Source organism: Panthera onca, chromosome D3 (genome assembly GCF_046562875.1).
Source record: "Panthera onca isolate mPanOnc1 chromosome D3, mPanOnc1 haplotype 2, whole genome shotgun sequence".
Lineage (NCBI taxonomy): Eukaryota > Metazoa > Chordata > Mammalia > Carnivora > Felidae > Panthera > Panthera onca.
Genome location: NC_138350.1, coordinates 29,094,804 through 29,122,340, shown reverse-complemented (window position 1 = coordinate 29,122,340; position 27,537 = coordinate 29,094,804). Strand labels below are relative to the sequence as shown.

The window sequence follows — 27,537 nt, the reverse complement described above, 5'->3', positions numbered from 1 at the left end:
GCCTCCTCTTCCATCCCCATAACCGTGCTGCATTGCTTTCCCAGGGCTGTCATCATAAACTCATAGGCTGGGTGGCTTAGAACAACAGAAATGTATTGTCTCATGGTCCTGGAAGCCAAAAGTCAGGGATCAAGGTGTCAGCGGGGTCATGCTCTCTCAAACAAAGACTGTGGAGAATTAGTTCCAGGCCTTTCTCTTAGCTTCTTGCCAGCAGGCCTTAGTATTCTTTTGCCTGTAGATGCATCACAGCAGTCTGGCCTTCATCATGACATGGCATTCCCCCCGTGTGTCTGTCTTCATGTGGCATTCTCTTTCTGTCTGGGTTTCTTCTCATAAGGACACCGGTCTTATTAGATTTAGGGCCCACCTTGCTCCAGTATGGCCTCATCTTACACCTGCAGAGACCCTAAATCCAAATAAGGTGACATTCTGAGCCACTGCAGGTTAGGACTTCAACATATCTTTTGGCGGGGGGGGGGACACAGTTGAACCCATGACAGGTGCAGCAGATCCTGTTTCTGTCCCATTTCACAGATGGGGAGGCAAAGGCCAGGTGAGTTAAGAGACTGGCCAAGGCCTCAGGGTGGGCAAGGGCCAGGCCGTGTGCCTACCACTCTGCCCGTGGCCACAATGACCAGGTTGTTTTGTCTGCTGTTCACAGGTGGCAGCTGAGGCACAGAGATGAGACACAGCAAGCTTAGCAGATTTGAAGGGAGAAAGAAACAGATCGTAAGGGCTAGTAGGCCATGCAGCATCTGTGTGAACCTCCTTCCTCCCCAGGGGCTGGGCCCACAGTCCCTAGTCACTGTGTCACCCCTAAAGTGGGACACACACCTGGCCTCAGCATACTGGCATTTTATTTTAGTGTCCCCAAACATGTTTCCTTTGTGGCAGGTCAGCTCTATCCCTGCACACACACCCTGCCCTGAGGGCCTGCTTGGTGGGATCCAGCAGAGTTCAGGACTCTTGCTCACTGCATATGGGGTGGGAGCCTGAGTCAATGAGCGTGAAGGTCAGTGTGAGCTGGCCCATGTCTACCCTGACAGTCCCACAGCCCACAGAGCTCAGGAAGACATGCCCGGTGACCATGTCCTTTTAGGATGTGGCATGTGCAAAGGGTGTTACTGGCTTGTTCTGTTCTGCTTTGAGGAAATATTTTAGAGGCAGGTGGCATAAAGCAAGTTGGTGAAACGTAGTAGGCCAAAGTTGCTAGATTCTGGAGAGGGGAGAGGAGGGCTCCCAGGGCTCTGCCTCCCTCAGGGCCCAGGGCCACAAGGTCTGTCCCCACAGCAGCCGTTGGGACTTCTGTGAGGGCTTAGGGACTGTGGGGGGGGGGAAATGCAAGCCGGGGAGGATTGGTACCCTGGCTGCCCCTGCATGAGAGCCAAGAGCCTGGGTAGAGTGAGAGCACCAGCATAGTGCCTGCTATGCCAGGGATGAAGACACGTCCACAGGGATAAAGAGAAAGTGACCTGGGGATGGAGGCGGGAGAGAGCCCCAGGCTAGTAGCTCAGAGTCAGAAGAAGGACAAGCTACCAGTGTGAACAGTCAGTCAGCTGCCGGTATGTGGAGGGAAGGACACAGAGGAGGGACATGCCCAGAGGGGCGGGTATCCCGGAAGGTAGGGCTGGTTTTGCTCTGTGGTGATGGAGATGCAAGGGGGTGAGGAAGAGGAGGGCAGCCAGGCAGTGGCAGGAGCAGGTGACCAGCCCTCCTGCCTAGGGATGGGCCTGAGCTGGAGAAGTCAGGGGACAGTTGGAGGGGTCTGCAGAGTGCAGGGCCATGGGGGTGAGGGAGTTTTAGTTATGTCAGAGGCCATGTGTCTCAGGCTACATGGAGAAGAAAAGCAGGACTTGCTTGAGGTGACATGGGACCTCATGAGGCCCTAGTGGCAGTGCCTGGGCTCAGGTGTTGAACAGGCACCCTGTTAATTAGCAGGATGGTGGAGTAGGCCTGAGATCATTAGCCATGAGGGAGAGGCCAAGGGTCATGGCCCCTGTAAACCCCCCAATAAATCCATCTTAAAACACTTTTAAAACATAATATTGTGGGGATGCCTGGGTGGCTCAGTCGGTTAAGCATCCGACTCTTGATGTCAGGTCAGGCCTTGCTCTCAGGATTATGAGTTCAAGCCCCAGCGTTGGGCTCCGCGAAACCTACTTAAAACAAAAACGTAATATTGTAAAGGCATGTATTTTCCAGTCATCTTAAGGGATTTATCTTCAGTTATTTTCATCCTTTTCTAGTATTTCTTCCCTGTGTAGACCCTATAGTCACACATGTGGTCACGTGTTGTCTACACTGTGTCTGTCAGTAACACCCCACAGCACGTTCCTGGCAGCTTCCTGGTGGGCTCCTGTCCGTCTGTTTCCTGTTCCTGTCACTGGTGTGCAGGCCCCTGGGTGTAAGGGGCTCTAAGCATAGTGGCGCATGGCATTTTTCCAGATTGTAAATGGTGTCATTCATGAGACTGTTAGGAAGTCAGATCACCAAGTTCAAGGGTGCAATGATTTATATCCTGTCTTCCCCCTTGTTAGTGGTTCTGTGTCCTGTCTCAGGTCCCCAAGCAGTTTGTACCTTACACTATAATTATTCATCTGCATTTCTGTCTTTGCTACTAGACTGCAAACTTGAAAATCCTGAGGCAGGCAAGTGGGACTAGAGCATTTCTTGGGTACCTAGGTCTTGCACACATCTTCTGTTCATTGTAGAATCTTCTGGAATCTTTAGGAGCTCTGACTGCTACAGGGCCCACGGGCCTGGAGGGTGCACAGGCGGATGACCCCTGAATGGGGGTGGACAGTGCATCCAGGAAGTGAGGCCTGTGGCCTGAGGCCAAGCATTGTCTGAGTCACCACTGCTGGAAGCTGCTTCCCTGACCCTGGTGGCCTCTGTAGGCCTGCAGGAAGTCACAGCACCACCTCCCCGGGAGCAACACCCCTTCTCCCTGCTTGAACAAGGAAAACCAGTAGTTAGCAGGAAATCCCCAAACAGCAGAGGAACTCATTTCTCATGTCTTGGCTGGTTGTTTTCTAAAGGCAGTTCCAGAGGCTTCTGCCCTGAGTCACCTTCTCCTTTTAAATCACAAATTCATCCCAGTAGATTCCTAAGACCGTCTATAGACACACCATGGACACCCAGCCCCCAAAGAGAAGTGACCCATTTGTCTGGCTGTTGGGAAGTGGTTGCCCTTAGGGGAAAGCCAGTTGCATCTGCCCAGCAGAGAATTGCTGGCTACCCTGGGCATTGCCCCCCAGCCCTGAAGAACAGACACACAAGGATGAGCACACATCCTCTGGCCTGTGAAGGGCTCCCACTGGTGGGGAGGCAAATTCTGGGGTCAGGATGCATCTAGAGGTATAGGGACACCAAGGGGATTGACCCCTACACATGGGGGAGCCATGGGAGGCTTTCCATGGACATGGTGTGAGAAGCACCACAGGCCAAGCAATTTAAACACAAAAAATGTGTTGTCTCAGAGTTCTGGAAGCTGTAGTCCAAGATCAGGGAATCAGCAGGGCTGGTTCCTTCTGGTGATTTCTGGCTCATTACCCCAGCCTCTGCCTTCATCTCCGCATAGAGTTCTCCCTTTGTGCATCTGTGTCTGAATTTCCTGTATGTTACTGGATTAGGGACCCACCCTACTCCAGTGTGACCTAATTGCATCTGTTTCTAAATAAGCTCACATTCTGAGGCATTGGTAGTTCGAACTTCAACATATGAATTTGGGGGGGACACAATTCAACCCATAAGACTCAAAACCCTAGAGGTCCCCAGGTGGTATTGGTGACCATGAGCTGTCAACAGTCTGGATACTGGGCAGTTGTCCGGCCCGGTCACGGGGGCCAGCAGACACATCTCTTCCCCACCAGCCCTACCCATGTTTGGTGTAGCTTGGGACCTGATGAATGGCATTGAGTGGATGTCCCATCCAGCTCCTCGAGGCCCAGAGGCTGACCTGCTCCTTGTGGCTGCACATTGTGGTGCGAGCAGTTATCACTACCTCCGGCAGGGCCCCCTGAGTGGAAAGGAGGTCTCTCATCTGGAACATTCGGGTAGGCACTGGGGTATTAGCTTCTGCTGAAGTGCCAGCCCCACTTCACTTCTTGTTCCTGTCCCCAGGAATGCTCCCCCACCACTTGCTTCATGTCTGGCCCACGAGGCGGTTTCCCAGCTGCTGCAGATGGACCTTTCTGAATTCAGGAAAGTGCCCAGACAGGAGGAGGAGGAGGAGGAAGATGACAACGAGGAAGAGAAGGCCCCTGTGACCCGTGAGTTCTCTTCCCTCCCTGGCCTGGAGGCTTAGCCCATGACAGACTCACCAGCCAGACAAGGGAAAGGCCTCAGGGAGTGCCAGTTTGGGAGATGTCAGGGCTCACCTGGGCTCCACAGCCTTTCCTATTTTGCTGCTAGAGGGGTGGTCTCAGGCAACATGTGGCTGAGGGCCACAAAAGGGCAGCGCCAGCCACATGTGTTCATGACAGTGTGGCAGAATGGAGGTGCAGAGAAAACACACCAGCACAAGGTCAGCAGAGGGAGGGCAGCTGAGCTTCAGAACAGCTCAGGAGATGAATAACGCTTTTCCCGTTTTACATGGGAGGAGACTGAGGTGGTAACTCAGCCACCCACTTGCTCTTCTGCCTCAGCTGACATTGCCCCAGGGTGGCGTGGGAGTCAGGAGGGTGACGTGAGCCATTGCTGGGGGCGGCCTCAGGGTCCAGCTGGTAGAAAATGCCAGAGCTTGGGCCCATTGCCTGGGCCGATCCAACTCAGGACACAGTCAGGTGGAGACTCTGCAGTGTCTGAAAGCTGGCTTGGGGATGGGCCGATGGGCCTTGTCTGTCTGCCTCCTCCTGGGAGACTGGCTAGCAGGGTGGGCCCCAAGCCACACCGCCCAGCCTGAGGAACCCAGAAACAGGTATGGCTCTTATTTTGCATGTCTTTCTTTCACTTTCCTAATACAGTAGGATCCCCCCTCTCACCCAAGGGGGATATATTCCAAGACCGCCAGGGGAGGCCTGAAACCTCAAATGGTACCAAACCCTATACATTCTGCATTTTTTCCTATACACACATACCTATGAGCAACTTGAATTTATAAACTAAGCACAGTAAGAGATTAACAACAATAGCTGATACTCAAATAGAACAGTTATAACGATATGCTGTCATAAAAGTGGTATGAGTGTGGTCTCTCTCTGAATATCTTACTGTACTATACTCGCCTTCTTGGTGTTGGTGTGAGATAATTAAATGCCTACATGATGAGATGAAGTAGGTGAATGACCTGGCATTACAGGGTAGCGTTAGGTCACTGTCGACCTTCTGACGATACATCAGGAAGAGGATCATCTTCCAGACCACAGTTGACTGCCTGTACTGAGACCGCGGAAGGCAAGCAGATGGGAGGGGGAGACTACTGTACAATTTGCTGATTCTGTCTCTTTATATGTTGCATATAATTACTTCCATCAGGTCACGTATTTATTATCTATGTTACTTTAAGCTTAGCATTAGCACAAGCATTGAGGACAAACCAAGAACAGGCCGGGGAGAAAGAGGAAAAACATGTGGTCTCTCGCTTCAGCAGGTGCCAAGCCCTCCTCACCCGTGTGCCCTGCCTTTTCCCTGGCTCCCTGCCCACGTTCCATCCCAGCACGGCCTCGCATTCCTGCCTGGGAGCTGGGGGAGACCCAGGCCCACAGTGACAGGCAGCCATTGTCCTCTGCAAAGCCTGCAGGCACACAGCCCCACAAAGGGAGCGCCCCACCCAAGAGTCCCGGCGGGAAACCAGCGCCACCTGCTGGCAGGAAGGCCCCAGGCGGTGGCTGGCACCCGCAGTGCCCTACACCTGGGGGTTCCCGCAGGCCAGTGAAGGAGGGAGGGGCCCATGTAGGAGGAAATCACAGCCTGCCCCCCCCCTCCACGCAGGCCTGGGCCTGTGGTCTTGATCAGCTATCCCTGTCACTGGAGCAGAACATAGTTAAGTCTATCATTTCGAAGCCATTCATGCAAAATTGGCATCATGGCAGGTGTTATAAGCATCACTGCTCAAGGACAGAGATATGATTAAGACCTCTGTAGCTGTGTCAGGTGGGAACGCCAGCCAGCCCCTCCCCAGTGAGCAGATCCTGTGGGCGCCCGGATGAGGCCCTCAGCCAGACAAGCAGGCATCTCCTGCCAGTGGCATCAGGAGTCTGTGAGCCAGCCGAACCTCCCATTGCTTATCCATTGCTTATCGTTGTCAGTGGTAATTGCCTTTGCTTAAGCCGAGATTCAAGTTCAAACACGCTGACGGAAATGGTAGGACAACCTAAGGCAAGAGGGTACACGGTGCCCTGTGCCTCCCTGGGTGTCTCAGGCCTAATAAAAGCAAAGCCCAGAGGGGGAAGAAAGGAGCCCAACAGCTCAGGTAGTCATACGAGCATAGCCATCTGCAGAGGAGAGAAGGAGGAGACTGGGGGAGGCGGCACTGTGCAGTCCAGCTGAATGACGGTCCTGACTTGTTGGCAGGGGGTTGGTTCACTGGGCCAAGTGCATGTGGACCTGTCTTCCCTGAGCTGAGCCTTCCTGTACCCACAGCCCCTCAGGCCAGTCCTGATGGTCTCCCGTTTCTTGCCAGACACCTGAATGGCCCTTGTGTCCTGGGTATGGTGGCAGTGGCCAGTTCTAGACACCCCCGCCTTGGTGCATGGATTCCCTCAGATGTGTCTTCCCATAGCCTCTTGTGTTCTCAGACCCTCTCTGCCCCCCCCCCCCCCCCACCTTGTCTCTGCCTCTCTTTTTCTTCTATAGCCACTGCCTTTGGGCAGGAGCTCTTCTCCAACACCCCAAGTCCTATACGTGTGACCTGCGACACTCCTCAGTCTGCCCTCAAATCCCCCCCCCCCCCTCCTAGGTGACTGGCTCTGACTGGCTCTGACTCTGGCTCTGCTGCATGTACCTGGGCCAGCAGGAGTCCCAGGAGGGCTTTACAGGTGGAAATGAACAGAGTCTCTGAGGCATGTCACCTGAGGTTTCCTTGGGACCTGTTCCTTGTTAATCTTTTCTTTAGAAAACAGGTTTAGATAGGATTTTTTTTAATGTTTATTTATTTACTTTGAGAGAGAAAGCAGGAGGGGCAGAGATAGAATCCCTGCGTTGTGAGGGAAGAGCCCAACAAGGGGCTCAATACCATGAACCATGAGATCATGACCTGAACCAAGTTGAGCACCCAACCAAGTCAGCCACTGAGCCTCCGCCCCCACTTTTTTTTTAAGCCATGTTGTAGAAGCTGTTACCTGTTGCTGCATAACAAATTCTCCCAAAATTTAGTGGCTTAAACATTTATTATCCCATGGTTTCTGTGGGTCTGGAATTTGGGAGCAGCTGAGCTGGTAGTTCTGGCCCAGGGTCTCTCAGGAGATTGTGGTCACGAGCTTACAACCAGTGGGGGCAGAAGTTCCATTTCCAAGGTGGTTCAGTCACTTGGCTATTGGCAGGAGGCCTCAGTTCCTTACCACGTGGACCCTCCACAGGGCTTCTTGAGCATCCTCACAGTATGGCAGCCGGCTTCCCTCAGGGCCAGTGATTCACCAGGACAGAGAGAGAGAGACACAGACAGACAGGGAGAAGGAGAGCATGCAAGGTGGGAGCCACAGTGTCTCTTAGGAAGCTGTCATGGTCACTTCCATTTTATTCTGTTTACTAGGAGCAGGTCACTAAGGCCCATGCTTGAGGGAAAGGAAACCGGACTCCCAATCAAAGCATCAATGAATTTATGGGCATATTTTGAAACGATTACTAGGGCTAACACTTGTCATGGAAAACTGAAAAGGTACTAAGAAAGTATTCTTAAGAAAAAAACCTCACAGGCAGAGCTACCACCTGCAGACAACCACTGCTGACATTTTGATTGTATGCCTTTCCTGCATTTTATTTTCCGAGTCCAAGCAGCTAAAGGCTTTTTCATGTCCTCACAATCAAACTGTATGTGGGATTTTCTGTTCTCTTTTTCTCATTTCCTTAATATCATGACATAAGCATTTTACGTGCTCACACACTCTAAAAGGCCATTTTTGTTTTACACTGTAATTTTTTTCCATTAAACTTTATTTTGAGATAACCATAGCCTCACATGCAGTTGTAAGAAATAATACAGAGGGAATCGACTGGGTGGCTCAGTCAGTTAAGCATCCAACTCTAGATTTTGGCTCAGGTCATGATCTCACTATTCGTAGGTTCGAGCCCTGCGTTAGGCTCTGCGCTGTCAACACAGAGCCTGCCTAGGATCCTCTCTTTCCTTCTCTCTCTGTCCCTCCCCGGCTTGTGCTCACTCACACACTCTCTCTCTCTCTCTCTCTCTCAAAATAAATAAAAGAATAACCATCAAGCCATCATTATTAAAAGAAAAAAAAAAAAAGAACACAGAGGGATTCCATGCATCCTTTACCCAGTCCCTCCACAATGGTAACATCTTGAAAAACTATATTTAAAGATCTTGACATAGCCAAGATACAGAACAGTTTCATCCTATGAGGATCCCACATTACCCTTTATGGCCACCCTAATACCCCATGCCCTGTCCCTAGTCCTGACAACCATTAATCTTCTCTATTTCTATAATTTTGTCATTTCAAGAATGCCTATGAATGGAATCATAGAATACGTAAGTTTGGGGATAGGCTTTTTTCACTCCACATACTTCTCTGGAGATCCATCCGGGTTTCTGTGACCTGCCAATAGCTCCTTCCTTTCTTTCCTGCTGCGAGCAGTATCCCGTGGCATGATGTCCTGAAATTTACCCACTCACATGGTGAAAAACATCTGGGCCATTTCCAGTTTTCACCTATTACAGGTGAAGCTGCTGGGAACACTGACTGGGGCTCACAGGTTTTTGTGTGAGCGTAGCTTTAATTTCTCTGGGATAAAAGCCCAGGGCTGCAGTGGCTGGGCCATGTGGCAGTTGCATGTTTAGTTGTGAAAATCATGATTAATAGCAGCTTAATTCTTCATCAAGAGAATAGAATGTAATTTATTCTGTCACTGGATACATAGTGTTTCTAAATAACACGCAATTATAAATGATTCTTTACTTCATCCTTAAATTATCCTTGCATTTCCAGCTATTTCCTTGGGGTGGGCTCCCACGAGTGGAGTTGCTCACTGTGGGACAGGAGGTTCTTTCCTGTGCATATTGCCAAACCAGACACTGCTCACTGCTGATGACACAGGCTGTCACACATAGTTTATTAGGCTGGTGTGCCTGTTACTAGGCCGGAATGCTCCGGGGGTTCATGGGCTCATGGGGCCTGTGCAGGCCTGTGGTGGGAGCTGTCTGCTAAGCCAAAGGGGCCACAGGGAAGGGGTGGCAGGGAGAGCGAGTGGAGCCCAGCTGGTCTGGTTGGTGCTTCCCTGACAGTCTTCTGTTATACCCATCAGTGCTGGATGCCAAGGGCCTGGCGCGAAGTTTCTTTAACCAGCTCTGGGAAGTATGCAGCCAGTGGCAGAAGCAGGTGCCCTCGAGTGCCCAGGTTCCTCAGCGGCAGTGGCTGGTCTCCATCCATGCCATCCGGAATACTCGCCGCAAAATGGAGGACCGGCACGTGTGCCTTCCTGCCTTCAACCAGCTCTTTGGCCTGTCTGTGAGTGCTCCACCTCTAGTCTTCCACCTCCTGGCCCCCAAGCAGAACAGCCTAGGAGGCCTTGTGCAGGGGGTGGGGGCCACCTGGGGTTCCCATCAGAGCTGCTAGCCAGAGCCGAAGCAGGAGTAACGGCTGTAGCTGTCATCTGAAGGCCAAGGTGCTAGGTGAGGCAGAGCACTTCCCAGGAGGTCTGAGAGACCCGATTCATCGTCCCATCAGTCCTATTCATTGTCCCATCGTCTGGCTTCTGGGCCAGACCAACCGTGGCCACCTTGCTTTCCCAGCTAAAGGACTGAGGAAGGGGAATGGTCTGCCCAAATCTGTTATAAGGGGAGGCCCCAGGATTCTCTCATTTGCCCCAGACTCACAGTTACTGGGCTCTGCTCTATCTCCAGCACTGGGAGCCGCTGGTACATCGCACCTCATTTTATGCTCCAGCAACTCAGTATAGAAGGTGAAACCAACTCCAGAGAGTTGTCCTTTTCCAAATCTTCCAGTTCCTAATGCTTGAGTCAGGTTGACCTATCTGATGGCAGAGTCCATGCTGATTCTTCCAGACCCACCCCAGTCAGCACCTGGACTCTACCCCCAGACAAAGCCTCTGGCCAGGTCACAGCCTTGGTCAGGGCGAAGTCAGTGTGATTCCCACTGCATTCCCTACCAGGACCCCGTGGACCGAGCCTACTTTGCTGTGTTTGATGGCCATGGAGGGGTGGACGCTGCAAGGTATGCTGCTGTACACGTGCACACCAACGTGGCCCACCGGCCGGAGCTGCCCACAGACCCCGCGGGAGCCCTCAGAGAAGCCTTCCGGCACACAGATGAGATGTTCCTCTGGAAAGCCAAGCGAGAGGTGAGAACCAGTGAATGGGCCTCATGTGCAGTTTGGGGCCAATAGCCATTAGCATCAGAGAGGCCCAGCCCTTGCCGAAGGAAGGAAATCAAAGCGATTGGTGGTGTCAGAAGGTCCTCACTAGGGGCGCCTGGGTTGGGCATCCAGCTTCTGCTCAGGTCAGGATCTCATGGTTCGTGAGTTCGAGCCCCACATTGGGCTCTGCTGACAGCTGAGCTTGCTTCAGATTCTGTGTCTCCCTCTCTCTGCCCCTCCCCTGCTCACACTCTCTCTCTCTCTCAAATATAAATAAAACATTTTTAAAAATTATAAAAAAAAAAAGAAGGTCCTCACTAAACTCTGTTGGCAATCAAATCACTTCATTCTTATGGTAAAAGGGGGCTTGTTTTCCATTTGAATAAAAGTCACATAAAGCATGCATCTGGTCTTGCATGCCTGGCCCCACTGGTGGGTATGCAGGCCTCACAGGGAAGGTCAGTCTATTTTAAAATGTGCCAAGGATTCTCTTTTAATCAGGGATGGCAAGGTGACAGGCACAAACACCTGCCTTGGAAGAAGAGTTTTATTATTTACAGTGCCCAAGAGGAGATATCACACCATGCAAGGCCATATGGGGGGGCACCAGGGTTGGTCAGGAGGCAGAGGGAGAGAGCACAGCATGACTGGAGCCTTTGCTCTGGCCTCACAGGAGGGCCTGGATGAGGCAGAGCAGGCAAGTCACAAGTTTGGATGGTTTGAATAACCTGATGGGCTCTGGACTACAGACAGGGGCAGTCCCCAGCCATCCAGGCCAGGGGAAGCAGCCTGATGGGAGAAACAGAGGAGATGGTTGAGGAAGTGGGTTCAGACCAGCTGGCTCATACATGAAGGTTGCATCCCTGGGGGAAGACATTTCCTGTCCTGGGACAGGCACTCTTTAGAATTAGCAAGTACCCCAGTTTGTCAAAGCATGAGAAAATACAATATGGGGTGCCTGGGTGGCTCAGTCTGTTGAGCATCTGACTTTGGCTCAGGTCATGATCTCATGGTTAGCAAAGAGCCAGCAAAGAGCCTGAAGAGCTGCCAGCAAAGAGCCAGCAAAGAGCCTGAAGAGCCTGCTTCAGATCCTTGGTCTCCCTCTGTCTCTGCCCTTCCCCCGCTTGCGTGTACGTGTGTGTGCGCGCGCATGTGCGCTCTCTCTCACAAAAACAAACATTTTTTAAAAATTAAAAAGAAAGGAAAATACAAAAAATAAAGCCCATGATTAATACCTTCCCTTGCTCACCCAAGCAGAGTCTTGGCAAGCTGCTGGTGTCCACTGGGTATATTCTTTCTTTAGGAATTAGAACCGTGTAGGGGTGAGGCACTTGTTTCTGAAAGAAGCCATCCAGCCCCTCCTCTGTGAACTTAACCACCCACTGAACCTTGCATGCAGAATGCAGAACTTCTGTGGGGCCCTCCTAGCAGCCCCGTGAGGTAGCTACTAAAATTTTGTCCATTTTAGACTTGGAGAAACTGAGGCTGAGAGAGCTTAAAGGATGTGCCCCAGTTGACATGGCTCGTAAGGAGACTTAGAAGGGGGTATACTGGGGCGCCTGGGTGGCTCAGTCGGTTGAGCGTCCGACTTCGGCTCAGGTCACGATCTCACTGTCCGTGAGTTCGAGCCCCGCGTCGGGCTCTGTGCTGACTGCTCAGAACCTGGAGCCTGTTTCAGATTCTGTGTCTCCCTCTCTCTCTGACCCTCCCCGTTCATGCTCTGTCTCTCCCTGTCTCAAAAATAAATAAAACGTTAAAAAAAAAAAAAAAAAAAAAAAAAAAAAAAAAAAAAAGAAGGGGGTATACTGTCCTCAGACACTCTAAGCACGGGCCTCAATGGAAATCAGCAAAGCCATACTTTACATCTTTTTTTTTTTTAATTAATTTTTTTTTTAATTTTTTTATGTTTATTCATTTTTGAAAGAGAGAGAGCACAAGGAGGATTGGGGCAGAGAGAGGTTGGGGGGGGGGGGGGGAGACACAGAATCTGAAGCAGGCTCCAAGCTCTAAGCTGTCAGCACAGAGCCTGACGTGGGGCTCGAACTCACGAACCGTGAGATCATGACCTGAGCCGAAATCTGATGCTCAACCGACTGAGCCACCCAGGCGCCCCCTTTTTTTAGTTTTTTAATGTTTATTTATTTTTGAGAGAGAGAGACACAGAGCGTGAGTGGGGGAGGGGCAGAGTGAGAGGGAGACACAGAATCCAAAGCAGGCTCTAGGCTCTGAGCTGTCAGCACAGAGCCCGACGTGGGGCTCAAACTCACACCCCGTGAATTCATGACCTGAGCAGAAGTTGGACACTTAACCGACTGAGCCACCCAGGAGCCCCCAGACTTTGCATCTTAACAGAAAACCATACAGCATCTAAAACTACAAAGTGGGAGCCTGGTGCAAAGCTGACATGCCTCAGACCTCCTGGTCACTGTCACCCTTGGGAGGTGAAGAAGGCCCTGGAGCTCTGGGCCACCTCCCAAAATAACGATTCACTGAAGCAAGTATTTAAATTAAGTGTATTTTTTTTTTTAATTTTTTTTTCAACGTTTTTTATTTATTTTTGGGACAGAGAGAGACAGAGCATGAATGGGGGAGGGGCAGAGAGAGAGAGGGAGACACAGTATCGGAAACAGGCTCCAGGCTCTGAGCCATCAGCCCAGAGCCTGACGCGGGGCTCGAACTCACGGACCGCGAGATCGTGACCTGGCTGAAGTCGGACGCTTAACCGACTGCACCACCCAGGCGCCCCTAAATTAAGTGTATTATTAATTTAAGATAGCTGAATTGGGATGAAATTGACACATAATAAATTGCACATATTACAAATATACAGTGTACAGTTGGTTCAATAAAAATAAAGTGTACAATTGGATAAGTTTTAGCATTTGTCTACAATAACAGAAGTACCCATCACCCCCAAAGAATTTCTTCCCTGCCTTTGTCACCCCACCCTCCCCAGACAACCACTCTGCTTTCAGACGTAATAGACGATAGAGCTTGTGTTTTCCAGAGTTGTAGATAAGCAGGACCACACAGGATGTGCTCTCCTGTCATGCAGCGTAACCCTTAGGAGACTGACTGTGCCCTGTGTACTTCTGGAGTCTGTTCCTTTTATCTGGCTGAGCACTATTGCAGGAGTCGTTCAGTCTGGACAGGATTGGGCCCACAGTGCCAGCACATGGCTCACCCTTAGCCCTCTCTCCCTTCAGCGGCTGCAGAGTGGCACCACGGGTGTGTGCGCTTTCATTGCGGGAACGACCCTGCACGTCGCCTGGCTCGGGGACTCCCAGGTCATCTTGGTGCAACAGGGACAGGTGGTGAAGCTGATGGAGCCGCACAGACCTGAGCGACAGGTAAGGGGCTCCCTCCCTCCATGCCTGGGTCATCCCCGGCCCCGATCATGCTGGACTGCACGGGTTAGTGGATGGTCAGGTAGGCAAGGAAGCAAGAGGGGCCCTGCACCATCTTCGTAGGGAGATCCTGGTGTTCCTCCAGAGGGAGGGTCCTTCTGCCTGATTCAAGTGGCCAGGGGTTTGTCTGTTGGCAAACAGGATTTGTCTGTTGGCGGAGGGGTCCCCTCCCTAAAGTTGGGGCATTAATAGCCAAGAGTCCCACGTAAGCCCTTCTCACCACAGTGACATGGAGCCCAGAGCTGCAGAGGAGAGGCAGCCCAGGAAGTGGGGTCAAAGTGCAGGGTCGTGCACTTTGTGCATGTGGGCAAGGGGCGGCTGGCCACCTGGGCTGTGGGGGTGGAGGTCTCCAGGGAGGAGGTGATGCTAAGCCAAGGTCAGAAGGAAGCAGGCTTGGGGCTTCACTGGGTAGAGGCTACACTGGGACCCTGAAGTCACTCAACTGTCTGAGCCTCAGGGTCCTCATCTGGATGTAAGGCTGACATTCCTCCTTGGACCACATCTCACAGAGGTGTCCAGTCTGTCTGTCTCTGTAGGATGGTGGGAGTTTGCATACTGGGAAATGCCCGGGAGCCCTGTCCCTGGTCTGCTTTCCCCACATGTACAGGCTTCCACATCAGCACAGAAAACGCCCCCACCTTCCACAGGGCTGTGCAGAGCCCCATCTGTCCGCCATCCTGTGCATGGACGTTGAGATTTCTTCAGTCTTTTTCTTTTTCTTTTTTTTTTTTTAACATTTATTTATCTTTGAGAGAGAGCAGGGGAGGAGCAGAGAGAGGGAGATACAGAATCTGAAGCAGGCTCCAGGCTCCTAGCTGTCAGCACAGAGTGCAATGTGGGACTCAAACTCATGAGCCATGAGATCATGACCCGTGCCAAAGTCGGACGCTTAACTGACTGAGCCACCCAGGTGCCCCGAGATTTCCTCAGTCTTTTTCATGCTAAAGTCCACAGGGCACTAGATGACTTTGCATAGTGTTGCATTGTTCTGGGTCAAGTATGTTAATAGAACGGTTCCTAGGAATGGAGGGATGAGTCAGGGCACTCCCATTTACAGTCTTGGCACTTTTGCCACACTGCCCTCCTCAGGCTGCATGTCCTCTGGCCATAGCCCCACTGACCAGTCTGAGAGGAAGGAAAGTGGTTATTCAGTTTGCATTTCTCTTACAGTATGAGGCCAAGCATCTTCTCAAACACTTAAGATCATTTACGTTGCCTTCTGTGAGAACCCTTCATTCTTGTCCTTTGCCCATTTGTCTCCTGACCTGTTGCTATTTTTCTTATCAATTTGTAGGCATCTGTTATACACCAGGGAGGTCAGCTCCTTGTCTGCAGGGTGATTTGCAAGTTGCCCCCTGCTTTGTCTTTGTTTATGGGCTTCTGCCTTGTAGACATGTTGGTTTTTATGTAACTGAACGGAGCTGTCCTTTTGTGGCTTCTAGATATGGAAAGCACTGCAAAGGAGTGTCAGGCCGTGATCACCAAAACAGCCAGGAATGACAGCATTCCTTGGCCTCACTGCAGCACTGTCTGTGCTAAACCTCCTACATACGCCCTCCCTGTTATATAGAGGAGAGAACTGAGGCTCAGAGAGGTTAAGTAACTTGCCCAGAGCATACCGCCAGGAAGTGGCAGGTGTCCTGTGTCACTCCACTGCCACTGCAGCACTGGGGCATTCGGCCCTGCTCCCTGGTGGACCCTCCTTCCCTGAGATGGGCAGTCAGGTGAAATGCTGCCTAAGTGAGGACTAGCTGCAAGCCTCTGCTCAGGGTGCCTGGCCTGCTCCTGCCCACCCTCATCCCTACAAGCTTGGCATCCTGTGCCTCCTCTGCAGCCCGGTGAGGACTTTTCTGGCAGTGTCTCCCCAGCACTGCCTGAGCCCTGCAGAATGACACCACAGCAAAGATCACAGACTGACAGCCATGCTCAGTCCTGGCTCCACCCTTTCCAAGCCTTGAGTGCCTTGTCTGTGAAATGGGGTTCCCAGGAGATAAGAATGGAGTGTCCTGGTGCACATGGGGTGCTGGGACCACAGCTGGCATGGGAAAAGCCTGCCAAAGTGTCTGTTCTTTCATTGATCTGCACCCTACATGGCTACAGAGACTAGATTCCAGGGCCCTCTTGGCCCCTGCCAGCCACTCCCGGCTAATGAGCCCTGTGATCCCAAGCTTAGCCTGTCACCTACACCCTTTGAGAAGTCATCAAAGACCGGCTCAAAGGTCTCCCACGAAAAATAATCACCATCACACTGGTCACGAGAGTGGGAAACTAGTAACAACCTAGTGAGCCACAGTGAAGGGCAGTAAGGGTCTGGCAGCTGCTGAAACCGGCTCTGAGGCACATGTGGGGACCGCGTGGCACTCTGCCTTGTTCTGCTGCTGTCTGGACAGAGCCTTGCTGCCACTGGATTCAGTTCAGGCCAATGAACAGTTAGCACCTACTGTGCACAGGACACTTTGCTGAGGCAGTGAGCCTTCCAGCACCTCTCAGACTAATGGGCAGCTGCAAGCCATAGTACTTGGGCAAAGTGTTGGGAGATGTGGAAGAGGGAAATGAGCAGGAAGGAGGCATAGAGCCCAATCCTGATGGCAGGTGGGACCCCAGCAGGCCAGGGGTGGAGTCCAGGAGAAAAGGGCAGGTTTAGCCAGGACCAGCCACTGAGAGACCGAGGGCTCCTGCTTCTGTGTCAGGAGGAACTTCACAAGGAATTACTAGAAGCTTCTAGAATGGTCAGACCACCAGAGGGCAAGGTGAGAGCTGGGTCACAAAAGAGGCCGCTGCAGTCACCTGGCCAGCTATGGGGAGGAGGACCTGCCTGGCAAGGCAGCATCAGGAGGGATGGAGAAGAATCCAGGCTTTTGAGGATGGGGAAAGGGCCTTACGCTTCTAAGAGGTTGGCGATGCCATTAGCCAGGGGCGCCGGGGGCCAGGGAGGACAGGGTGGGGTGTTCCCTGTGAGTGCAGAGTCTGGAGGGGTGGGTAGGATATCCTGTGATGACAGGCAGGCCCTGTGAGTGCAGAGTCTGGAGGGGCGGGTAGGATATCCTGTGATGACAGGCAGGACTGGGGACATGGGCCTGGGGGCTGCATGCTCACAGAGCTGAGACGTGTGTGGGAGCGAGCATGTGGCAGGAGAGTGGCCCTATCCTATCAGAAGTAGGGAGGTGGGGAACACAGCAGAGGGAAACCCAGCAGGAGAGCCTAGGGGTGGCCGAAGCGCAGTGCAGGGCACGATACCTCTGCAGCTGACCTCGGTGCCAGCCAAGCCCAGGAGGAACTGACCACTGCCTGGGCAATGCGCAGGTGAGCGAGGCCACTCAGTCAGGGGGCAGAAGGGAGGCCGGAGGGCCATGAGGGGAAATGGCTGGACAGGGCAGCCTCACGGAAGTGGGGGCCCAGGGGCCCAGCTGTGCAGAGCCTTGTATTCCAGGTTGAGTAGGAAATGGCCATTGATGGGAACCCACTTGGCCACCGGCTCTGGGCTCAACCTTGGAGAAGCTGTTCAGGCTGGTGGAGAGGATAAGGTAGGAGGACAGCTGAGGGGCCTGGTTCAGGTTTCATCCAATCCTGCCAGGTGGCCACGTGTAACACAGGCTTGGGCTCGTCCCAGCAGCTTGCAAGGAAGAAAGTATTCCCAAGTGAAAGGTGAGACAGCTAGAGGGGGGGTCGGGGGGTCGGTGACTATGGATGGTCTGGCTGTGTTCACCCTATAACTGAGGTAGCCCTTGCTGTAACTGAAGGACGTCTAGGTTATTCATGGTTTTCTGCAGTTCCACTAACGCCTCATCTGGGCGTTGTTTGAGAATCGCAGCCCCCAGCACTTAGAAACCAGCTCAGCTCAGGGCACTTGGGTGGCTCAGTCAGTTTAGCATCTGACTTTGGCTTGGGTTATGATTTCACGGTTCATGGCTTCGAGCCCCGCATTGGGTTCTGTGCTGACAGCTGGGAGCCTGGAGCCTGCTTCAGATTCTGTGTCTCCCTCTCTCTCTGCCTCTCTCCCCTGCTTGCGCTGTCTGTCTCTCTCTCTCTCTCAAAGATAAATAAACATTAAAAAAGAAGAAACCAGCTCAGCTCCACTCAGGCAGCAGCACCTGGCACCCTTCCCCATGGGTGCACCCCAGCCCCCACTCTGGCTGTCCCCCACAGGATGAGAAGGAGCGTATTGAAGCTCTGGGCGGCTTTGTGTCTCACATGGACTGCTGGAGAGTCAACGGGACCCTGGCCGTGTCTAGAGCCATCGGTAAGGAGACGGGAGACAGGGGGCAGGAGACAAAGGCCTCATGCCTGAGGCCCAGGGGCTCACATAGCTGTTGGGGACAGCAGCGTCCTGTGCTGATAAAGCACCTATGGTCTGTGGGGCCATGGAATCAGACTGAGATTCCTCAATCTGGTAAATTGAGAGAGTACAGGTGCAGACCCCTTAGAAACTTCCATCTCACACAAATAATCACAGAAGTTAACCTTTACGTGATTATCTCCTCATTAATAACAGTTCCCCAGAAAAACCTACCAGGAGGTCCTTGGCTAGCTACTGTATGTGCTGAAAGGTCATAAATGAGGATTGTCCTCCCCTCCCCCATTCATGCTGATGATTCCTTTTTCTATCTTTAAAAAAAAAAAGAAAAGCAGCCCCCTCTCCCCACAATCCTGTTTTCTCAGCATCCTACAGCTGCTGGGCCTCACTCTGGGCTCCGCAGCCACGGCGCTGCCTCCAGGTACCTAGGCAACACTCCATTCCTGCTAACCCCCTCAAGGTGACATGTCTCCTCCCAGCCTCCGGACACACGCCATCCTATCCTTAAGGCCACCTGCGGTGCCTGCCTTATAGCCCTTCCCCCTGCTGCTGCTGCCTATTGGGTCTCTGGCACATCCGGGTGCGGAGGCAGCAGGATGGGCTTCTCCAAAAGTGGAGGCACCTTCAAAGGAGGGGGACACCCTAGGCAGTTCTGTGTCAGCGGTGTGGTCTGGTGCACACCCCTGGGCAGGAGCAGAAGGAGGGGGATCAGTGGGCCTGGGCAGTTTGTGAGGAGACAGAGGTGGTTTCGAGTCGCACTTTAAAGGTAAAGCCACCAGGACTTGCTAACGAATTGGATGTGGGCCCTCAGGGAGAGGGACCTGGGGGGAAGGGAACCTGCAGACCTGAGTATAAGGGAGGAAAAGTGAGGTCCTTTACCTCAGTCATCCCCTCTCTCGGGCCCAGCTCCACTGGAAGTGAAAAGGCTGTTTTGTAGAGCTGACCTTTGGTCTGGCTGGGTTCTAACTCTGCACCCAATAGGTCTGCCACATTGCCCTTAGCACCACATGAAATTATCCAATTTCACTGGTGAACACGGGCGTCGGAAGAGGGTGGCCACAGTGAGGCCCCGGGCCTGGCTGGACTTGGCAACAGGAGGCCTTTCTCTCCTGTGCCCAGGGGACGTCTTTCAGAAGCCCTACGTGTCAGGAGAGGCCGACTCAGCCTCCCGGGAGCTGACAGGCTCCGAGGACTACCTGCTGCTGGCCTGTGATGGCTTCTTCGATGTCGTCCCCCACCAGGAGGTCGCGGGCCTCGTCCAGAGCCACTTGGTCAGGGAGCAGGGCAGCGGGCTGCAGGTTGCTGAGGAGCTGGTGGCTGCAGCCCGGGAGCGGGGCTCCCACGATAACATCACAGTCATGGTGGTCTTCCTCAGGGACCCCCGAGACCTGCTGAAGGGCAGGGCCCAGGGGGTAGGAGACATGCCCGCTGGCCTCGCAGAGCCAGGGACTGATGCTCCACAGAGACGCTAGGAGGTGCAGGCTCCCTGCCCCTACCCCGTAACCCTCCCCCTCAGATGCCTTAGGACCCAACAGGTGATGGTGGACAGGTGGGTGCCACCCTCACAGTGCTTTCCCAGGGTCCCAAGTCTCCCGTGCTGCTTGCATTGGCCCATCCTGGTGGCTGTGGAACTGGACTGGGTGGTGGGGGATGTGCCCTGCTCAGACAGGCAGTGGGATGGCCTTGTTCTCTGAAGGAGGCCTAGGGAAGAGACCTCACCAAAGAAAAGACGACCCAAGAAGTGGAGCAGCTCTTGCTCCCAGCCCCATCAGGTAGGGGGCTCAGGTGGGGACCACAGCCAGACCAAAGATGCTGGGCATGTGCATGGGGCAGCAGGATGCTGCATGAGTCCCCAGGCAGACCCAGGAGCCACGGACATTTCCAAGTGCGACATGGGTGTCCAGCACAGGTTTCTCACTTGCTCCTCACTGGCCACCACTGGGAGGCTTGTCTCCGCTGACGCACCTGGCCTCCCGAGCCAGCTTCCCAAATTGGGGAGAATGGAGCACCAGGGACCTGGTCTGCAGTGAATGCTCACAGCCCCCAGCCTCCCTGGGTCCCTCCCGTCCCACACACACCCAGTGAGAGGAAGGTCAGAATGACGATGAGGTGTGTGTCTTCAGTTTGTGGTCTTTTTTTTTTTTCCAGGACAGTTGAACTCAGAAGCAGTATTTCAGGTTTTTGTCTTTGTTTTGTCAGTGCCAAGGTGACCTGTTGTGTCATGTAACTTAAGCAGAGCTTAGCATTTATTTTATTCTTGGAAACCTTAAGTATTGATTTTTTTTTTTTTTTTGGAAGAAACTTCTTTTGCAGTATTACTGATTTTTTTTTCCTAAATCAGGATTGAAGCAAACACTTTTCCAGGTGGTGTTAATAAGCCATTCAAGTGCCTTAAACAGCTTTATGTGAGGCTAGAACCGCCAGGCCTGGGATGGATTCTACTAGGCATGTTTAAGTTTTTACAAGAGCAGGATTTATTTTGTTATAGTGGCATGATTTCAGCTAGAATTCTTCCCACTCCACCTCCTTTCTGCCCCTTTGTGATGCGATTTGCTGCTGACAGTCAGCAAAGCAGCTGAAAGAGCATGAGCTATGCTGCACAGCCTGGGCCAGACCTAGGGGCTCTGGGAGTTCGGGGTGACCATGGCACCTCCCCCAGCCTCCCTACGCACCTCAGTCCTGCTGCCCATGTCTCTGGCTGGTCCCCAGGCTGAGGAACTGAGCTCCATGAGCAGACTTCTCATTTGACTGGAATGTCCTAGAACGTCTCGTGTTGGTAATCGAATTGGTTTCCTTGGGAAACACACTTATGAGGCCTTGGCAAGTCTGGAGGCAGCCTGGGGGGTTCTGGCTCTGTTTGGAGTCTGTCCATCCACCTGCCCCACAGCTCCCCAAACCCCTCCTCCTGTTTCTTGCCCACCATGGCGGCACCCTCTGCTACCTTGCTTTGCCCACAGCCTGACCACTTGGGGGAGAGCTCTACGTTCCCTAGCATGCCCTGGGCAGGTGAGGCTCAGAAGCCACGAAGCTTGGGTGACTCAGACTACTCACATCCAGTGAGGCAGATATAGCATGTGTGTTGAGCTAGAAGTGGCAGGGCTGGGTGAAGAGTCCAGCAGAGAGGGGTCTCTGTGGGAGGACCCAGGCCTACGGGTCTGGGAAGAGCAGTGGGTGGCTTTGGAGGCTCGTGGAGAATGTCACTGGGAGGTGGGCAGCAGGAGGAAGCTTGGCACTGCGTCCCCCAGGCCAGAATCCACCTGCAGTAGCAAGGCTCCAGGAAGGTGGGAGCTGGGAGAGCCTTGGCAGCATTCATCAGCCCAGGGAAGGGCAGACTTGGTAAGAGCCACCCCCCGAGGCCCGAGGGCTGTGCAGCAGGGAGGGTGGGAGCCAGCTCTGGGCAGGCAGGGGGGCAGTGGGGGATGCCGCCCACAGGTTCAGCACTTACCCTACTCTCACCTCAGGGATGAAGAAGCCAAGATGATGTGGTCAGTGCCATGCTCAAGGGCTCGTGACAGAAAAAGTATCTTAAATGTAGTCACCGCAGTTCAGAGAAGGTTTGGTGGGAGCCAACAATGACCTGGTATTGCCGCACTTAATCTGAAGGCCCTGCTGCTTTCTGGGGGCCAGAAGCCCCCTCTTTGGCCCTTCCCAGCGCAGGGCCGGCAAGAGATGGCATGTGGCCCCTACCAGCCTGGCTGCCCCTGAGCATGACCTTAACAGAGGAAAGAGGTGTGGGCTTGTTTTTCTCATTTCTTTGCTAATCTTATTCTGGGATTGCCATCAAGAGTGGGGTTTCACCTGTGGAGTCTGGACTCCCCACGTGGTGGTCTGATTCCTGCCCAGACTCAAGGCTCCACCGGGAGATCTCTCCAGGCTCGTCCCAGTGCCCACCCCTCTTGTCTGTGAGAGGCCCTTGCCATCTGGTGCTGCTCAGCCTTGCCTTGAGGCGGAGGGAGCCCTTGTTCCCACTGCACAGATGCTGGCTTTGTGCAAGTATCTAGGCATAGAGGTCTCTTCCCTCTTGACCAGGGAGGACTGGGAGCCACTGGGCATCTTCAGCCTCTGAAAGTCCTGGCCCACCTCCTTGTCAGGCCACAGTCCCAAGAAGGCCTCTAGCCAGGACCCCAAGTCTAGAAGCCTCAGTCCCCTTCTCAAATCCCCACTTTGCCACTAGCTCATTATATGAGCTGAGCAAGTCGTGAGCCTCCTTGGACCCCCTTTTCTCCTTTATAGGACACAGGGTTGCACGGAATCTGTGCAGCAGATCTTGGAATTTTGGAGGTTCGGGGCCCATCGAGGGCAAGCCTGGCACATCCTGGAGAGCTGCTGCCAGTGCTAAGGAACCCTCCCCTTCTGCTAGTGGGAGGGGTGGTTAAGTATCATTAGTGTCTATTCTTACAATTAAGTGGGTTGGAAAGGAATGGAGCTACAGTTGCTAGCCGTATAAGGAACACAGAAGCCGGAGAGAGGGAGCCCTGCTTTTACAGGTAGAGCGGATCCCAAGCCAGCAGGAGGAGGAGAGGCAGACAGGCTCAGCTGCCTCCTTCTGCAGGTGTGAGGCTGAAGGGCAGGGCACAGCCAGGGTCTCCCTTGCCTTTTAGTCAAGCTCCCAACCTGCTGAAATCCAGAGGCAGATGCATGGCCTCCCTGACCCAGCTTGTCCTCAGCATCCAGGACTAGGAAAGGGGTGTGCTTTACTGGGGACAGCGATGGGGGCAGGCCTCACTGGGGAAGCACAGGCCCTCTGAGGTCCTGAGCCAGCCTTTGGCCACAGTCCTATCTCCCCCTACCCTTTGAAACCAGCATGTGGCCCTCGTCCCTACCCTTATAATGCCAGTTCTGAGTTCCAGCTTGGGTGTCTGGCCACCTCAGCAGTAGTCCCAGGGCTTGGGTCACAGCTCTGGCAGTTCCTAGGCCTGGCCCCGACAAGAGCCAAATGGGCACCTAAGGGCCTGTGCAAAATAAGCTGTTTTTGGTTTAATTCTGCCTGTAGCCCAAAGGAGGCAGCCCCAGGAGGCCCACACTTTTCGCCGAGGCTCCACAGCTTTGCCAAATGCGCCGAGCTTTGCCATTCACATGCCATGCCAGCCTTGCCAAGGGTTTATTTGTGCGTGTCTCAGCAGGGCTCCTGGGAGAGGTGTTCTCTGCAAGGGGCATCTTGTTCCAAGATGGGACTACTATTTCCCCTGTGTGCAGGGGCAAGTCCCAGGAGGAGAGGCCCAGAAACACAGTCTCTTCCCAGGGGTCACTGTGCTCAAGTGTCAATAAACCACGAGTTTTGAAACCCTGTCACCTGAGTCCTGCCTTCTTTTCTCACCGCTCAGCAGCTGGTGCCTGAGTATCCAGAGTATGTTTAGGAGCTGCTGGGGTGCTGAGAGACCATCTACTAGTCTCCCCACAAAGCCAGCAGACTAATTCAGGAGAAAGCCCTGCTAGCCCACGCCCCCCCCCACAGGGGACCTCACATGATTGGGGAGCCCCCAGATGCCTGAAGTGGCCCAGGGACACTGAGGATGAGGACCCCCCTGCGAAAACACTCAGAAGGGAGAAAGCAGGTCAGCATCTGCCAGGTCTCTTGTGCTCCTGGCTGAACTTAGACCCCCAAGGAATAGGAAAACATTCCAAAATGCCTCCATGCAGCCACTGCTGAGCCATGGCCCCAAAATGCTGCCTGAACTCCCCAAAATGTGAGGGGGCACTTGTGCTTCGGGGTTAGTTGGGGCCAACTAGTTGGATTGCTGTATCCCTTCCTCCCCTCCAGCCCGGCCTTGGATGCCGAGCCTTTGTCCCCATTTAGGCCTTGCCAGACTAGCTTCTAGTCCCTTCCCAAATCACCCTGAGAGCTTTCCATGCCCCTCCGGCTCCCAGCCCCATTGCAAGGGAGGCAGCTTTATCTGTCTCAATCATGTCACTGAGAGGGGGCTGGGGCTCCCAACCAGGCCCTGAGCCCCACCCCCCAGCCCCACCTACTCATCCATCTGTCTTCCCCCTGCCCGGTCCCCTCCTCCTCCTTGGAAGCTCCCTGCAGAATCTGCCCAGCAGAACCTCGTTCTTAAGTATATGCTGTCTTGATTGTTCACAAACAAATTGCTTCACAGTTCTATATCTCATTGCTATAGCCAGATGGTGGCTCCACACCACCCCCCACCCCACTGTCACTGAGCTTGGGGCCTGGGATAGCACCCTCTCTGGAGCCACAGGGTAGTGGTGGGGGAGACCTGAAGGACTGAGCACCAGGCAGGCAGGGATTGAACGGCCTCTGGGGCAACTGGGTGTCATTCACCTGCCAGACCAGGCCATCATGGTGGCAGGTAGGGGCTGGGGATATCAGCCAGGCTCTCTGCCAGCAGGGAGACAGACCTATACCCAGAAGCCAAGTCTGGCACAGACAACTGTCTGCCTCCAGGAACGATGAGAGCAAGGTGGTCAAGACTGGGTCTTGTGCCCAGTGGGTAGAGACCTCAACCTGGAGAAGCAAGTCCAACAGCCAGCAGAGCCAGGGAGACAGAAACTGGAAGCCATCTAGGAGGGCTGATGACTACCTTGCCCCAAGAGTTCCCCTTAGAGGGTCCCAGAACTCCTAGCTACTTCCTTCTGGTCCCACATGGCCCTCCCATTCTTGCCAGGCTGGACTGGGGCAGAGAAAGCGTCTAAACCAATCGAGGTCAGGGCGTCAGGCTCACACTCAAAGCCACACTTCATCTTGGGTCTGCTTCTGGGGACTTGGGCCAAAGAAGTCCCAGACATCTGCGTGTCCAAGGCCAAGCGGTGGGTATAACCTCAGAGCAGCCCTGGGATTGCTCCAACCTGGGCAGACAGTCCTGGACAAATGCCAGATCTGGCCACAGCGCAGGGGGCTTTGGTGGCCCCACTGCCCATCCCAGGCAGGCCCCTTAGTCATTATGGCTGTGGCATCAGAGACCACCTCCCCCCCCTTCCCCTCCTCTTCCCTCTCTTCCTCCCCCTCCCCTGTTCCTTCCTGAAATTATAAAAGTAATATGACAACATGACAAAACTTGGGAAAAAAGATATAACAAGATAACCAAGGTAAGAAACATTTAGAACTGCAGCTTAAAAAAGAAAACCTCCTGAAAGGAAAGGCACCTTTTTGCCCAGAGAGACAAAAGAAAACAATATAGAGTCACTGGAGATGAAACAGATAAAATCCAAGAGCTATAAATCTTAGAGTCCAAGCTGTACGTACACATGATGCAACATGGGACATTTAATGTCTGTTTGCAGCATTTTGTTCTCCGTGAACCGAGGCCTCACTTTGTGAAGCTGTTTCTCGGCAGCTTCTGCTAACGTTTGGGAGGCCTGGGCCACAGCCAGCGACATTCCCTTTCATGGCAGCCTCTCCTCAGCCTCGGGGCTCAGCCAGGGTGCCACACATAGGCCACCGCGTGCTGTCCATCTCTCCATGCCTGATTCTGACAGTGCAGCATGCCCAGGTGGGTCGTTCCCTGTTCAAAATAAGGAGTATACAACATAAACACCTTGAGAATCGGTGTCAAAGATTTACCACATATGCATATCTCCCCACACACCATTACACTGTTCATCTGGCCTTTTTATGAAAATGGGACATTGCTGTACACATTCTTCACATTTTTGTCACTCAGCATTGTTTCTCCGATTTCATCCATGCTGTGTGGGTCTCTGGCCTTTTGCAGAAACAGCTGCTATGAACATTCTCAGTGGGCCTCCTAGTACCCATATGCAAGAGTTGCTCTAGGGCATATACCCAGGAGTGAAACCATTGGGTAGGACTGGCCACAGAATTTGCAGGACCCAGTGCAAATCAAAACACAGACCCCTTGATAAATTATTAGGAATTTCAACACAGCGGCAGTAGAGCAGTAAGGCAGGCGTGGCCCATGTGATTACACAGGCGTGTGGCCAGGAGGCCACTCTGCCACTGCCTCTTCACCCACCCAAAAGGCTCACAAGGGCTTGTGCCATACAGATGGCAATACACTGAGAGTCCACTGTTCCACATCCTCACCAGCACTTCCTTGTTTCCATCAGAGTTTTTAATTTTTGTCAGTGGTACATGAAATGGCATCTCCTTGTGGTTTCAGATTGCATTTCCTTGGTTACCCGAGAGGGTGAGCAACTTATGTGTGTATTGACGGGTGACTTTTTAAAATTATTTTTTAATGTTTATTTATTTGGGGGGTGGGGGGTGCAGAGAGAGACACACACACACAATCCTAAGCAGGCTCCAGGCTCCAAGCTGTCAGCACAGAGCCTGATGTGGGGCTCAAACCCACCAACCATGAGATCATGACCTGAGCCAAAGTCAGATGCTTAACTCATTGGGCCACCCAGGAGTTCCTGGGTAACTTTTTTTTTTTAAGGAACAGGGGACAGAGTTGTTGCCTTGTTCTGTTCTCGCCCCTCAGTGACCACACGGCTTGGGTAGGTTACTCCCCTTCCTGGGGATTTCTTTTTCTTACCTGAGCAACAGAGATGCTGCTTTGCAGTTCTGCCATTAGATACAATCCTTAAGTCAGGAGCTGTATTCTCTTCATCTTTGTATCTTCGGCTCAAGGCCTGGCCCCAGGATGGTGTTACAGACTGTCACTTCTGCTGAATGAAGGCTAAAATTCACCAGGTAGTTCTGTAATATCAACAAAGGCAGACAGGTGAGGGAGCCTCCCTCTGGAAGCAAGAGAGGCAAGCAGAGGGGCAGAAAGCAGAGACCTGGTTCAAAGCCAGCCTCTGCCAGTCTCTGCAACCAAGGGAACATCACTTCTCTGAGCCTCTGTTTCCTCACCTGCAAATCGGGATGATGACAGATCCCTCCTAGGGTTGCAGTGAGGATTGATTTAGATGGTGGAATCAGTGGTTACTCTTTTCACCTCGCCCCTGGAGTTCTAGGATGCATCCCCCACACCTGACCTGCAGGGGTCGCTCTTCTCTCTGGGCACCAGATCTTTCTTCTGTCAATGAGGGGAGTGGGCCATCATTGATTCCCCACCAACGGGCCACTGAGTTACAGAGGCAGAGGTTCAAAGTTGGAAAGTAAATCTGACCAAGCTAGGGCTCCAGCTGAGATGGGTCAACATGTGCCCCCTTGTTTTGGACTGAGATACAGTTTATAACAACAAAGCCTTTCAGTGTTGACCATCTGAGACCTGTGTGATAAGCTTAGGGGAAGGTCATGATATATTGCTGGAAACTTCGATGTCCCTTCTCATCCCCCATTCACTGGTGCCCTAACACATGTGTCCTTCCACTGAGCTGCTGAGCAATCCATGGAGAGCAAATACAGGATTGCCAGTGCACCCCACCTGTGCCGAGTGACCACTGGTGGGCAAGGACTGGGTCTCGGGCTGCTCC

The 27,537-nt window shown here is 53.1% G+C and overlaps 1 protein-coding gene across 4 annotated transcripts in view; it reads left to right on the top strand.

The window, feature by feature from the left end:
• Positions 1 to 23,481, top strand: part of PPM1F (protein phosphatase, Mg2+/Mn2+ dependent 1F) — a 30,164-nt gene extending 6,683 nt beyond the window's left edge. For all 4 annotated transcript variants that reach the window (XM_078435480.2, XM_078435483.2, XM_078435481.2 and 1 more), the window contains 6 exons: positions 4,123 to 4,271; positions 9,421 to 9,623; positions 10,288 to 10,476; positions 13,698 to 13,841; positions 18,045 to 18,138; positions 19,312 to 23,481. In XM_078435480.2, the coding sequence (XP_078291606.1) occupies positions 4,123 to 4,271; positions 9,421 to 9,623; positions 10,288 to 10,476; positions 13,698 to 13,841; positions 18,045 to 18,138; positions 19,312 to 19,664 (1,132 nt within the window). In that variant the 3' untranslated portion in view covers positions 19,665 to 23,481. The remainder of the gene's footprint in view (positions 1 to 4,122; positions 4,272 to 9,420; positions 9,624 to 10,287; positions 10,477 to 13,697; positions 13,842 to 18,044; positions 18,139 to 19,311) is intronic.
• The last annotated feature ends 4,056 nt before the right edge of the window (positions 23,482 to 27,537 follow it).